Source organism: Nipponia nippon, unplaced genomic scaffold, assembly GCF_047370975.1.
Source record: "Nipponia nippon isolate SJK-2023a ecotype South Korea unplaced genomic scaffold, ASM4737097v1 scaffold_4, whole genome shotgun sequence".
NCBI lineage: Eukaryota > Metazoa > Chordata > Aves > Pelecaniformes > Threskiornithidae > Nipponia > Nipponia nippon.
In genome coordinates, this window is record NW_028262358.1 from 89,728,502 (window position 1) to 89,744,624 (window position 16,123).

At 37.4% G+C, this 16,123-nt stretch overlaps 1 protein-coding gene across 2 annotated transcripts in view; it reads right to left on the bottom strand.

The window, feature by feature from the left end:
- BCKDHB (branched chain keto acid dehydrogenase E1 subunit beta) overlaps positions 1 to 16,123 on the bottom strand; it is a 140,519-nt gene that overhangs the window by 94,217 nt on the left and 30,179 nt on the right. For both annotated transcript variants that reach the window (XM_087774877.1, XM_087774876.1), the window contains exons 6-7: positions 12,607 to 12,715; positions 2,650 to 2,747 (exon numbers count right to left, since the gene is read on the bottom strand). In XM_087774877.1, the coding sequence (XP_087631003.1) occupies positions 2,650 to 2,747; positions 12,607 to 12,715 (207 nt within the window). The remainder of the gene's footprint in view (positions 1 to 2,649; positions 2,748 to 12,606; positions 12,716 to 16,123) is intronic.

The window sequence follows — 16,123 nt, forward strand, 5'->3', positions numbered from 1 at the left end:
TAATGCCAACATTACAAATGTTGCATTATCTGATTATTATAATTAACATTTGACTAAAACAAAAAAGTATTCCCCTCTAGCAAGAGGCTTGTACTGAATTAGAATACACGTTATTCACTATCCACCAGTCAAGGAATGTATTTAGCAGCATATGTAAGTGCATCAAAGTAGATGTAAAACAATCCACATCTATTAGCATCCTTTTCATAAGGTGTGTTATGATATGAACAGAAAAGAAAGCAATACTACATACATTCAAAACTGTATCTTGACAGTATGTTATACAACACTTCTAAGAAAAATGTATTGTAAGCATTGGCCTCCCTAAAACAAACATTAGCAAGCAAATGCTCCAACACAGAAAATAACAACTGTTATGACAACAACTCAGATTATCCTCCACAAATATCTCAGCAAAAAGTATTTTCTCATGAGCTATGAGGGTAAAAAAGAATTTCTCGATATGAAGTTGCCAATAAACTCTGATGTTTTCCTTATTGCTAGAATGTTTCATAATACAGGTTTGGACTGAGGCAGATGACCTCCACTGAGCAACTTCTAGGCATAGGTAAGGGGTTGGAGGCCAAGGACAATCCCCAAAAAGCAATTTGGATGAGGTCGCCTTCGTCTGGAAGGCAACAGAATGTCACAACGTGGACACCGTCAGGCGGTGTCATTGCCTGAGGGTCAGAGAGCAGTATTAAATTCTACACAGAGCAAAAATCTATGCTGAAACAAGATGATTAAGGCTTTAAACATTCATTTACATAATGCAAATATGAACAGCTAAACACCTAAGGACTATTTTAAAAGGCAAATTAATACAAGTATTGTAATAATAAAAAGAAAATATAGCTTGCAGTGTTTTTGTTTAAACTTCATCTGTGGCTGTAATAAGAGGGTTTGTGAATTTTCAACATGACACACAGGATGGATGTTTTTGCCATTTCTCTGATGTATAAGTGAGAATATTTACCTAGTTCACAGGGGATAAGGATTAGTTAATGACCATAAAACACTGAGCACAACTGGAGAGAAACTAAATTAGTACCACCCAGGAAAGCAAGCATCAGGCAACCCCAACAGAGCAGCAGCTGCCAAGCAGCTACCTAACGTCCAAAATCATACGAGAAGTAACCATCGAGCACGTGCAATCACTCTGCCTATTGACAATAAACTCTGGATTGGTTGCACATTTAGCAACCTAGTTCCGAGTTTATGTACACAGCCCGCAAACACCCTCAGAACAAACTCACGGCACATATTTGATCTGCAGACACCTGACGCATCCAGAACAGGCTGGACTGACTGTGAATGCGCTAAGCATCTGTCCCCATGCTGTATTATACTGCCACACCCATGGTTTGGTCAGCTCCTAAATTTGGATTAGGGCTGCACATCTGTCCTATTACTATTCACATCAAAAGAACCACCTGTCTTAACACTTGGCCTACATTTTCCAGGCTCCAAAGCGCATAGTTTTTTTGAAGGATGTCACTTCAAGTCCTCTCTGCTGTATTGCCTACTGGGTAAACTCAGGATATTATTAAAACTCCACAACCAGCTTTCAAGCCATTACTTTCTTTATCAATTCAATTTTTGGGAATATGATGAACACTAAGATTTCATCCAAATGGAGCAAAATTTTGCACTTTCAAAAGGGAACACAGAAAACTATAGAAACTGTTTCTGCTGGAGAAACAAGTACAGGTAAAGATATTGAAGTCGTCCGTAATTTAATCCCAGTGCAAAGTATCGAAGACTAGTAGGAATAACCATAGATATAAAGGAGATCAAGTAGTCTGAGGACAAGGAAACTATCACAGAAAAGCACTGAAGATTACGGATTTCAAACAAAAAGAAAAAAAAAAAGGCACAACCCCAGTGATCAATTCAATACTCTTGTGATGAAAGTTATAACACTCTCTCCTCCGAAAGCTTCTCAGATATAATTAGGCCAGGAAAACAGCAATTTCTTAATTATAGGTTAAAGGCAATAAAAACATTTTTCTGGTAATTCCAAACTAGACTCAAATTTCTTTTCGATAATTCTTGAAAATGAACATGTATTTTCTTACCAGATTTTTCAATATTTGCATATCTTAATGGGGGGGGAGTGTCCAATCACATTCTTGAACACCTTTGAAATATAACTGTTAGAATCAAAACTATATCAGTCCCTGTTTGTATTAAATGTTCAGTGGATTTTAACTCTCTGTATAAAGGGAACTCCAGACTGCACTTTTTTAAATCATGCAGTAAAAACCTATACTTTTCTTTCAGCATGCTACTTTGAATTCTCCTTTCCCATTGCCTTCCTCAGAGTAACATCTCACTGCCCCATTCTTAAATATACCACTTTCATAATCACAGATAAATCATTAGCCTCCTGCACAGGTACCTCTTCCACATTTCCAGAGTCAGCTTCAACCGAAAATAAGTAAAATCTTACACAATAAAAAGCAGGTTTCATATGAATATAAACACTGGAAATTATTCAAGCATATAGTGATGGAAGATTCACACAGTTTATTGTCTTGAGCCTGAATGCAACACTATTCAAAACATCACCTAACCCTATTCTATTTTATTTTAACCCTTAGCCTAGGCTTTGCTGGATGACAAATAGCTTGTAAGAGCCTTACTGACCTGAGTGCCCCAAGCAACCAGTGTCACATCACTGCCCGTCTGCAGCACCTCAGCTTGAGACAGTGGAATGTTGTAAGGCTCCACAGGAACTTGTTCCACTGAATACATAAAAACAAAGGGAGAAATAAGCATTAAATTCCTTTACTATTCAATATTACTCCATAAAAATATACGCTAAAAATTTTCTTCAATGGTAATGCCATCTAAAACAATAGAGCAAAATTGAGTATTAGCCTTTATTTCAAAGGTTTAGCTGTAATTAAAAGTATTTTTAATTATACTGTTAAAAACACAGTGTAGTGTTTAATTTATGTTATATACCATAGCAATAAGATACACAACGATACCAGTAAGTCCTGGTGTACCCCAAGTCAAAATATCAGCATCAGATTTGGAGATGGACACTGCTACAATTGATAAAAAAAAAAATCAAATAAACGCTGCGGTTAATTCTAATAAGCATCAAGAGAGCATTGAAATTATACTTTAAGACTCAGACAAGAAGGAAAAGCTGGGCCGGCGCCCTCCTGATACCTGCCAAGACTGATGCTCCATAGTTTTATGTCTAAATAGAGGAAAAAAGTTTTCAGAACCTACACAGAAAGTGTCAGCAAGAGCTTGTGATTATAGCAGTTTTAAATTAGTCTAAATTTGACACTGTCCCGCACAACATCCTTGTTTCTAAACTGGAGAGACATGGATTCGATGGATGGACCACTCGGTGCATAAGGAATTGGCTGGATGAGCGCACTCAAAGAGTTGCGGTCAATGGCTCGATGTCCAAGTGGAGACCAGTGACAAGTGCTGTTCCTCAGGGGTCGCTATTGGGACCAGTGCTGTTTAACATCTTTGCTGGCAACATGGACAGTGGGATTGAGTGCACCCTCAGCAAATTTGCCAATGACACCAAGCTGTGTGATGCGGTCAACACGCTGGAGGGAAGGGACGCTGTCCAAAGGGAGCCTGACAGGCTTGAGAGGTGGGCCTGTGTGAACCTCATGAAGTTCAACAAGGCCAAGTGCAAGGTCCTGCACATGGGTTGGGGCAATCCCAAGCACAAATACAGGCTAGGCGGAGAATGGATAGGGAGCAGCTCTGAGGAGAAGGACTTGGGGGTGTTGGTTGTTGAGAAACTCAACATGACCTAGCAATGTGCACTTGCAGCCCAGAAGGCCAATCGTATCCTGGGCTGCATCAAAAGAAGCGTGGCCAGCAGGTCGAGGGAGGTGATTCTGCCCCTCTGCTCTCGTGAGACCCCATGTGGAGTACTGTGTTTAGCTCTGGAGTCCTCAGCACAGGAAAGACATGGACCTCTTGGAGCAAGTCCAGAGGAGGACCACGAAGATGATCAGAGGGCTGGAGCACCTCTCCTATGAAGACAGGCTGAGAGAGTTTGGGTTGTTCAGGCTGGAAAAGAGAAGGCTCCAGGGAGACCTCATAGCAGCCTTCCACTACCTGAAAGGGACCTACAAGAAAGCTGGAGAGGGACTTTTTACAAGGGCATGTAGCGATAGGACAAGGGTTAATGGCTTTCAACTGAAAGAGGGTAGATTTAGATTAGACATAAGGAAGAAATTCTTCACTCTGAGGGTGGTGAGGCGCTGGAACAGGTTGCCCAGAGAAGTTGTGGATGCCCTGGAAGTGTTCAAGGCCAGGCTGGATGGGACTTTGAACAACCTGGTTGGAACTAGATGATCTTTAAGGTCCCTTCCAACCAAAACCATTCTATGATTCTATGATTAAATATTTTTGCTTTGAAAAAAAATGTTATCTATTCACCAAAAATACATCACAATTAGAAAGAGTAGACAAAAGTTAAGCATCTTGTCTTCTCTAAGACATTTAAGGTGGTTCCACTCAACTTAAGACCCATTTACTAGTTTTCAGATGGAAACACATTAGGTCAGTTGTGCTAGTTTTGAATCAGTGTTCCAATGCACAATACATTGACTGGTTTAATGATTAAAACTGTGATAAAAGACATCCCTATGTCATATTTTAAAAGAAATATTGTTTTGATCTAAAGGTGAACTCATCTATGCACCAGCAAGTCAAATAATACTTCTTAAAATAAATTCCAGTGATAAATGGGGAAAAAAAAAATCTTACTCAACTCTTTCTAAATACAGAAAACCAATTTATAAAGAAGGTGCTCTACTTTTTTTGTTAACATATTTCATAGTTCATAAAATGGTTATTGAGTTCCTGCTGAACAAAATTGCTTCTTGAAGTTATGATAAAGAATCCTACTGAGTGAAACCAACAGGAGAAATTGTTTTGTATTTCTCCTTCATTGGTATAGCAGATCCAGTACAAGTAGAATGACCTAGGTTTTTTCCTGGCTTACAAGTTATAAACATAACTTTTCAATAAATCAAGTGGTGAGTATTTTTTTTTTTTAAATTACAGCAGATGTTTGGTTGTAGTTTTTTGGGGTTTTTTTTGGTTGTTTGGTTTTGGTTGGTTGTTTTTTTTTTTGCCAGTAATGATATATAAATACCACAAATTTCACAGAATCACAGAATGGCTGAGGTAGGAAGTGACCCCTGGAGATCACCTAGTCCAACCCCCCTGCTCAGAGCAAGGTTACCTAGAGCCGGTTGCTCAGGGCCATGTCCAGTCAGGTTTTGAGTATTTCCATGGTCAGAGACTCCACAACCTCTCTGGGCAACCTGTTCCTGTGTTTGACCACCCTCACAGTAAAACAGTTTTTGCCTGTGCTTTTGTTAGAGATATCTGACTTCATCTAAACAGGCACAGAGGAGACATAAATATTAAGTAAATCATTCTTCCTAAAAACAGAACAGGAACTTTTTTTCCCAGCATAATTCAAGAAGACATGTCCATTCAATCAAGGAAAAAAGAAAAAAGAATTAATTTTAAACACAAGGTGCTTTTAAACATAGCACAAAATCAGATCTCTTCACAAACTATTATTTTTAATGTATTAAAATGACAGCGTCTTCCTCTAATAATTTCTTTGAATAACAAGTGGCTAAAGGAATATAGGATGGGGAAAGAAAGAAGGGAAAAGCACATCCAGCCCTTGCTCACTGCACGTTACTGGTTGACAGTGAAGCAGACCAGGCTTCTATGGATTTTGCACACGGTAAAACCCTCAGGCAAAAAAAAGCAGAGATCCTGAAAGATAATGAAACCCACAACTATACTAATTGGCATTGCATAACTGTCTTTTTCATGGAATTGTCATCTACATGAAACCTGGAGAACAAGAACCTTATCAAGATGCCACCGGACCTTCGAGTGGAAACCCAGGCAACTCGCGTGAATGAGAAGGTTTTGAAGTGACAGTGGCATGCACCAGAGGAAGAACTGGAAGGTGTACATGATACAAAAAGAGCTCCTTCTCTCTGTAATGGATTTATCCACTTCGGGAAATGAAATATACAATTACACAAATTAACTGATTTCTTATTATAGCTAAACCATTCTGCAACAAGATATCCATTGGATGAGCTCATCTAGAATTCCTGACACTTTTAAATGCAAAATTCAGCTTGTCAAAAATTTATAGGGAGGTCCAGATTTGGCAGGATTTTATTCAAATGCCTTGGCAAAAACTCCTCCCTCCACTAACAAGGATGAAAAGTAGCATATGAAATTATTCTATGCATAGTCTTCCATAATAATTAACCAAACCAGGACAACAACGTTTGTACAAAGCAGCCCATTCATCTATTACTGAAGATATAAATAAAATACTTTAAATCAAATCTTTCAAATACAGATTTCAAATAAAGCAATTAACAAAAAGTTGTAATTATCGGAGAAAAAGGGCCATCACAAGTTAATTTTAGGAGGCTGCACCATCTGTTGCTTTTTCTAAAAGAGCAATCCGAACAGCAAAAAGAAAACACGTGTTTTCTCATCTTACCTGTCTTGTCTCTATAACAACCACTGATGCAAGTCGTATTTATTTCTACACCACCAGTGTCATATATAGTACAATTAAATGAAACTGAAAAGGTCAAAAAACATCAGAGTAGGTTCTCCACAAGATGTCTAAACCTGATAATGTCAAGGTGACTCATCTTCTCCTTTGATTCATAATCATTGTGTGCTCTTGACACTGCACAGGCTGTTAACTACTTTTTATAACTCAAAGCCCCCTTTTTCTTTTTAATTCAGATATTTTCTTAGTATCTCTGACATTTAGGGGGACGTCACCACGGCACTTTCAATAACATTATAATCTCATAAGTTAACCAGCAACAGAATTCTCTCTCTATATGCGTACTTGTATATTTAACTCCGGACTTCTACCCAGAAAGGCTTACATTTCTTTGCTCCTTTCTAATTTTATACAAGGCAAATTAACATACACAAAACTTCTGATGACCACTGTAAGGTTATGTGGAAGGAGAGAGCATCTGCTCCCTTAAGGGTGTCTGGACACGGCTCTTTTCAATGCAAAAGGGGATAATAGGAAGAGGGCGAAGACATAAGGAAGAACATGCAGGGGCACAAACCTAACCAACAAACGATGAGAGAGGCAGTAACAAGAACCAAACCTGCTCAGACCCACTTATTGATAAGGGTATGGGGAATGTGGGAGTGTTTCCTTCAGTAAGATTATCTGATGAAAGACCTTGTCAAATGGGATGATAAAGAAAAAGAAGCTATAAACAAAATATACAGAGACACAAACCTGAAGACAAACGTAACAGAGACAAAGACAAGAAACAAACATGATCAGGCACACTGAGTGAAGGGCTATCAAGAAACTATGGGCAAAACAGGACTTTGCAACTGATAAGCACACAAACCGGAGGGCCCAGAGTGTTGGAGGGGTGTGCATGGAACTACACCAGCTGATGAGGGCATGGGAAAGTGAAGGGGGTTGGGGAGGAACAAGGTGGGGAACAAACAGAAAGGGTTATAGAAGGGGCCAGTTGCACATAAAACAGGGCCGGTCAGCATGTTTGTCTGACTGAGAGCTCTGTGCCTCATCACGGTGGTCAGTCCTAGCTTCTTTTGAAATCCTATCCTGTGCAGGGGGGTGTGCTGCAAGGACTAAGTGCCAGCTACTGGTGAGAACAGCATGAGAAGACAAGACACTGGGCCAGCAACAGGAGTCAAAGCGGGGTGAGGACACCCTGGGCCTGTGAGCTACAGGAGCAAGTGGGGGTCTTGGCCACCAGCTGCTGGGGTGGGAAGAGCATGTGTCCCAAACACCAGCTACTGGGAGGGACTGGAGTGAGGCAAGTAAAAGGCTGTTCTATCTCCTGTGGGAACCACGCAGGCTGCTAGACTGGCTAAGATTGTCCTCTCAAGAGTTTTGAAAGGAAAAGAGCTGTCCAGGAGGAGAAACACTCTCATTCCCCACTCCACATACGTACAACCAAGCTGGTGGTGGCATTGCCGCAACTGTCTAAGCAAGTAAACAAAGAGTAAGGGTGAGCACTCCAAAGAGCCCAGACACACTGAGGAACAGCAAGTCCTCTGCTAAACAAACTGCTAGTTGTAGAGGGTGACTGTGCAAGAGAAATAGGCAGTCCTGCCTGTGGGCTTAGCCACAGATGCAGCACTGTACTGCTTCAGAGGAGGGGAAGAAGAAATCTGCAATTACTAGCTACAACTACACATGCTAAGTATACTTCTTTTTCTTTTCCGACCTAGTTAGCGCTTTATGATATATGTCTTACATACCTATATATCTATATAAGCATATATATGCACATAGATAACGTTATATATACCTATACATAAACACATATATCTGTATATGCGGACTATTTCAAATTGCTTGCATATCAGAGCTAATGCAGAATATGAAACTTATCAACCGTATTTCAAATAGATAATTCTCTTCTGTAACTTTTAAAACTTACTATTAACAGACACCCCAGCAAAGTTTAAGATCTTAGCTTTAAGTCCACTGCCTCCTTTTGGTGTTAATAGGGCTGTTGGATATCTAAGGTGTGAGTTACTTTTTGAATGAACTGGAAAATGTTTTCAAAAGTTGCCTTTTCTCCTCGGTTCATCACAGTGTGAATGTGGTGAACTTATGGCAACGCTACTTTGATATCCACCTTTCTCTCAGGGATGACCAAGGTGAAGATTTAAGGCTTAATTTTATTTTTGTATTGTGTGTGGGCAAAGGTGTGTTTGAATAGCAAATATTCATATAGAAATGAATGTTCATTTAATAACATGGTGAATTTTACCTCGTATCTGAATAAGCATACAACATATTTGAATAAGTAAATCTGTGTTCATTTGGGAAGACATCCAGCTAAATTCATTATTCCAAAAAAATAGCAAGCAAGCACAATATCCATGTGATAGTCACACTGAAATATTTTGTGCTTCAGCTCTGATTTACCTTGGAGACCAGACTTAAGTTTCAAAGCACTTACAAAGATTCTTCTTTTTTGGGTACGTCTTTACTGTTATGAAAAAATCTATGCTTGAATCTTGAAAAAACTGCTCTGTCATCAACAAGCCAAAAAAACCCAACCAAACAAAAAAGCCTTGAAAGCAATTGGTGGGCCTATATAGTTCCTTGGAGGTATGCATCAGATGCAAAATCACAAGGTTGGTTCTGCACAAGAGCTTACATAAAACAGCAATGACCTGGTACCTTGCTTAACGTTCTCAAAAAGCAACTTCAGGTTATGCATCCTAAGCTGGATACATATTACCTTCCATCACTAGCATCCAACAGCTAATTTCAACAACAGCAGCAACACTTGGGGGCAGAAGCAGAGGGCATAGTTTTTTGTTTGGTTGGGGTGTAGTGGGTGTGGGGGTTTTGTGGGGTTTTTGTTTGGTTTGGGTTTTTGGTTGGTTGGTTGGTTTGTTTTAAACAAAGCATTAGTAGCTTCAACCCACATGAACAAGGACAGATACCCTATGTTTTAAACACTATCCCATCTACAGCCTATTTTCAGCTGAAATTTCAAAGATATTAACAACTCTGAACAAAATATCAGGGATAGCTATTTAGAGGCCTCATAGGGAGAAAGAAAATTCCATTAGTGGAGAATGATGAAGCTCAAATGCCTACATTAATTTTATGGATAGAAAATACTATTTCCCATTATCACCTTTGACACCTTAATTTTTCAATGAAGTCCTTGCACACTCACTGTAACATCAGTCATGAAGTTCTCTGCAACAAACATGCCTATTCACCTGAAGCTAGAACAAACAAAATTTATGGTAGGGGCAATACAATTTCATTATATCCATGATGATGGCTAAGGCATTGAATAAAGAAAATTGTTTTTTGTCTGGAACAATAAGGTCCCAAATCTTGGGTGGGGTTTTATACTATATTATACTATTAATATCCTGTCTTTCTCCTAAAAATGTATCAATGTCAAAGTGGAAGTTTCCGGTAGAAATCAGTAACTCCCCTGACCCTGCCCCCCAAAAAAAGAAAAAAAAAAAAAAAAAAAAGAGCTAAATAAAGCCACAGAGGACATCTGATACCATTTTGTCATTTGGTTTTGGAAAGCCTGTATGTTCCCAGCCTTGGGAAGATCCTGTAGTATTTTGAGACACTAATGGGTTTAGTGGTGGACTTGGCAGTGCTAGGTTCACAGTTGGACTTGATGATCTTAAAGGTCTTTTCCAACCTAAATGATTCTACGATTCTAAGAGATACATATATAGTTCAAGCTTACTGCTTAAGTAAATTTCTGAATCTGTACTATCTTCTTTCTCCTGCTAGAATCAACACACTCATACGAGATTTTATAAAAATTTGTTGTACTCAAAATACAAGACAGTTGCATTTTTAAAATCCTTTTTTCCACCATTTATCCTGTTCTTGTTTATCAGGCCTGTGTCTTATTGCTGTTACATCTGGACCAAACAATCAATCATGATGACCCTGGTCCATTTCTGAATTCACCAGGCCACTTCGTTTCTATGGTGGAATTACAAGAAACCCTGACCACAACCAGCAGCGTAAGAAGGAACTCTAAGAGAGATTAATTTTCTAGGAGAAACTCCCAGACACCACTCTTCTTCCAGTTCAACCTGACCCAACTCACAAAGGACAGCTAAACAGTTAAGAAGATGAACTAACGATGCCAGAGGGAAAGGTTTTCAATGCAAATAAAAGAAACATTGCAACCCTTCCACATAGTAAAATATTCCTGCTTTATATTGTAGAAATAATAAAAAGTCCACTCAAAATTGTCTCAAAACGAAAAAAGTTACCTGTGACAATCATCCCTGTCACATGTTGACACAAATGTAGTATAAATTTCAGCCTAGATCACTAAACTGATGTTCTTAGAAATTTTAAGATAAAAATGTAGGTAATGTCTCTGAAAATCAGGCCATTGGAATACAGGAGGAAATCAGGTCATAAGCCACATTAACCACTATTTCAGCATGTCTGTACTCAATATTTGAATCACAAGGCTGATTTATGTTCACTAGATGATCCAGCAGTTGCTTCACAAGTCATTCCTCAAACACAAAAACCTCCCTATATTCTCCAAAGCTGTGTGATATAGATGTGCAGCCATTCATTCCACTATGAAAGCAAGTATTTTATTAACTCTACAGTCTGTATTTGTGACTTGTAAATACTGAAAAAAGAAAAAAAAAAGAAAGAAAGAAAGGGTTGTTTTAAAGACACAGGACTTTTAAACTTCCATTTTTTTCTTTGTTAACAGGACTCTAAGACTCAAGTTCATTTTCCAAACTACTTCATCTAAATGAAGGGTCAGAGGTCTTGATTGCTAAATTTCAGTAAGATCTCAAAACACACTGAACTTAAGGAATGCAATACCCTTTGGGTACATCACACTACACTAAAAATAGTTGCACTTTTAAAAATACATTGCTAACGGGAATTCTGGGTCTTTTTTGAAAATATAAAAGCAAATAAGCAGTTTCCCCAGTAAATACCCTACTTGTTCCTGAGTTATTCTGCTATTTTTTGTAGCTTTGATGTCTGCTTTCTAAATCTTTCCCTTGTTCTTTGGTTCTCTTCTCTAGGAAGAGAATAAATTTACTAACAAAACGGATGCACTGATGGAAAAGTGCTGTTAAAAGGCCCAAAGTAAAATACAAACTTTTTGTCCTTCACTCAACTTCTGCCTACGCACAGAGTCAACTTATAAATTGGATTGACTAATTCAAGCATAGGTGGTATATAAAGCTATATGACACAGAAACACTGAAGGTAAGTCATGGCTTGAGTTCTATTTTATCAGTTGCTCACCCAATCACTCTGCCTATCTCTACATGCAAAATTTGTTTTCATCCATTATCTGTTCTCAGTCCAGTTTCTCTAGTCCAAAGAAGTAACAAGCTAATTTTTACAACCAACTCAAGCACTATCATCTTCAAAGTACTCTGTTCTCATGTTACATATAACGACAGCTGTTAAAACTTCTTTGAACCAAAAAGTTCACTATGACTAAAACAAATGAAAAAAAGTAATGGCAATCACACTTCCTTCCACATATGACTAAAATTTAAGGAGGCAGATTTTCAAGATTTTTAGAAATTAAGCACTTTAAAGAAATTTTAACTTGGGGAAAATGGTGATGGTGATGTTCAGTTCTTTTGGAAAAATAAAAACTGAACTGGAAACTTATTTTAGTATCTAGAGTTATCAAAAAGAAAACAGTTTAACTTCTGTCAAATTTATATTGCAATTTAATGAAGGATAATGCCTCTTAGTTCTATTTCTTTTTTTTTTTTTAACCCAAGACTGTACAAAGCATTCCACTTCCAAAGTTAACTGACCACGAATCAGACTATAAATGTTCATTTACCTTTACAGCCAAATTTAGAGATTTATTCAGTTTTCACAATTCCTCTAAAAACACAATGCCCAAACATAGCTAGAGACAAAACAAGCCAAGACTTCTCCTACAGTATTGTTTTAGCTGTGACTATCAACATGTATGTGCAAAAAAAAAAAAAGTGTTACTTTATTGGAAAATACAGCACATAAATCTTTACCTGCAGCTCTGTAAAGTATTTTAGGTTCAAAGAATATGCATGGATTTTTGTCCTCTATGCATGACAGCAGCAGTCCTTTGGCCTGAAGAGGACTCCTTGGAATAACAATCTGTAAAAATATTTTTAAATAGTTTATTTAAACTGCAATTCTGCTACAAGCTTCCTCAATTAATATTAAAAAGCAAGCAATTATTTGCTTTAAAGAAACCTTTGTACAGACTGAGCAGCTCTTACAAAGTGAATTAACATCAGTGCTATGTTACTAACACACATTCCAAATTTTGAATTTTATTTTGTTCATTGATGAGGCTTGAATAGTTCCCCTCTACACTATGATGATTTAAATACTAACAGACTCCCCTCTGATAAGGTAGAATTAACATCTTAACAATAGCATTTTTGAGGTAGAAGGAACAGAAGAAAGTCAGTCAGATTAAAAAAAAAATTATTATATGTTAGTTTAGTAAAACTAAACTAGATGTATGACAAAAAAATTCAGCTGAGTGATCCTCAGTTGCTTGGGTAAAGATTCATCAGAGAAGGCCTGGAAGGTATTCAGACTTAGTCCAGTAAGTTTTAAAGACTAAAAAAGGAAATAGCTATTTAAAGTTGACTTCCTTTGCTTATGGTGGAAGCCTGAAATTTGTTCATTCTGGAAATGAACAAATACCAAAAAACACCTGAAACTATTATCAAGCAAAGAGAAAACTAAGCAAGGCCTCCAGATGTAATCTGAATACATGGAAGGAAAAATTACTTTGAAGGAACAATTACAACAACAACAGAAGAGTTAATTTTGGATGATCTAAGAGAGTGTTGATAATGAACAGAAAATTACCAAATTATCACAGTTTAAATGAAAATAGAACCCAAGAGCTCAATTCCCTCAAATCAGAAGGACCAGCTAATTTACATCCTAGAAATCTCAAAGAGCTGGCATATGCAGCATGAAGTCTACTAGCAAACATTTTTATGGCTGTGAAGTTAGAAGTGCCCCCCTCTAACAGAAAACATTAATTGTAGCACTTGTTTAAAGAAAAAAAAAATCCATGTAACTACAGACATGTTAACTTACTGCCTCCAAGAGTTTCCAAGGTTTCAAAATATTTTTTGAGAGTAAGAACATTTAATTATACGAAAGTAATAGAAAAGAGTCAAAACACAACCTAAATCTGCTATCACATCAAATTAACTTGATAAGTGATTTTTCTAACAAAAGAGAGAAGCGGTCTATCAATGTTTCACCAAAGCATTTGGTAACAGACACATGGGAAATTGCCCAAATGATGGATGTTACTAGTGCAGCTCCTTAGGGATCATTTTTAGGACAGACTTTATTTACCTTACTCATTTACGATGCTAAGTCAGAACACGGTAATGAAAACTATTCAAAAGCTGAGAGTCACTACCACTACAGAGGATGATACCAAAAAGACCTAGTTCATATGGAGGACATGAATGACACAAGCAAAAGCAAACTGAACAATACAAACTGAAAAGTCACACGTTTAAGAACTACATTTTTGTTATAAATTTAGAACTTAGCAGTAGAAATTCAGATCTGAATTTATTATCTGCTCAAAGGACGACTAGGACACTATGCAGTACAGCCCTAAAAAAAGCATAATAATATAGCCAAGGAAGTGTCAGTGCTATTGCAAAAATCACTGCTAGAAACTCAGCTGGAATACTTCATGACTATATCAACTGTTTTCAAAGAAAATGAATGAAACATGGGCCAAAAAAGCTTCAGAAATTGTTAACATCTCTTTGATAGTTTGATATGTTTAGTCTAACAAAACAAAGACTAAAGGGAAAACTTAGTACATGAAAGGGAAGATGAAGGACAGATAAGTTAAATATACACGTTAGTCAGGAACAAATTTAGGCTGGAAATGAAAAGAAAGCTTCTAGCAGAGATGGCAAATATTCTGGAGCAGTCTCACAATGGAATGGAGAGAGTCAATACAGTAATTTTGGAAGAGAGTCTGATCCACTAAGACATACATCCTCACAACAGTAGACAAAAGATACAATCATCTAGAAACATCCTTGTCATCCCAACAAGTCTTAAGTACTAATTATTACAGTCCTTCCCCTGAACAGCCTAAGTTGTACAAACTCCCTTTTGCTTGGGAAATCCAAACCTCATCTTTTACTTAAGAAAAACACAAAATAAAAATCCTAAGTCAGGAACGTGCTGCAGAGTTTAATAAGAGGGCAGTTTTGAAAACCGCTCTCCCCAAAGATCAATCCTACCCTTCCCAGCTTGTAATACATGGCCTTTCCTCCTGTAATTTGGAGAAAATATGCATAGACATATGCCTTTTGCAAATGCATCTGAACCACATGTTTGCTTGCATTTCTGGATTCATATGTTAAGGGCTGGGTTTGGGTTCATTCAAAAAAAGACCTGCAACCTTGAAGATAAAGCCTTGAACATTATTAACTGCATTAACAAACAGCTTTGCAAAAAACATTAAAGGAACAACACTGTTTTCACAAAGATACAAAATTCAAAAGATAGTCTAAAACACTTCTCTGTGCATCAAAAACTAGTATGTTGTTCCATCAGTTCCACAGAATTTAATGTGCCCTTTACCTTTAACTGTGATGACAGCTGTTAGTAGTAGCAACCTATTTTCGCACTTTACCCAAGGAAAAGTGAAAGAAAGTGAAAAATCAACATGAAGAAAGATCAGAGATGAGAGAAAAGAAATGAAATTACCTGCAGTGACTAAATAAAGTTCTGACATTAACTTATTCAGAAGACTAAGCACAGCAGTACTAGGTTGCTATGAATTAGAAAGAGTTTTAATCACCAGAGTGAACTACTAAATCTCAGCACTCGGTTCAGTATATAAAGATTTGAGATTTACCAACAAGATCAGCATAAATTAGCTAGACCTGGCATCAGTATCATAATCATATAAGTTTTCCTGTGCTTGCATATGATAATAAACTACTCTAGTTTTTAAATAAGCTCAAGAAACCTTTTGATTCAATTACCTGGTGAAAGACTTTGTAGATTGCTTTTGGTCTGTATCAGGAAATATTTTCAAGTTCAGAATAGGAACACCTCAAAGACCATAAAGAACACCCAAAGACAAAAATGCATTCTGTTTCTCAAATATCATGAAATAAAATGTGAATAATACAAGATTTTTTATTTAAGAGAAACAAATAGGAGAAATGGCTACAGCCTCCCTGTAAATGAGTAATATATGAAGTTTTAAAGCACCAAAATCATACATAGACAATAGTTTAAACAACAGATTAACAATGAACATGTGTCTTCAGCATATAAATACTGGTTTTGCTTAAGTCCTCCACATTAATCAAGCTATGAGTCATTTCTCAATGGACTGGATGCCCAGTTAACCCAGAAGTACAAGTCCATAGAAAAAAATTTACTCGGAAAAAAAAATGGAGAGCTGGTGAACAGTGCTCTCTTAATCTGAGATGACCACATCCCGCCCCTCCCTCTTCTCCAGCAAAATTATCCATTTAAGTGCTA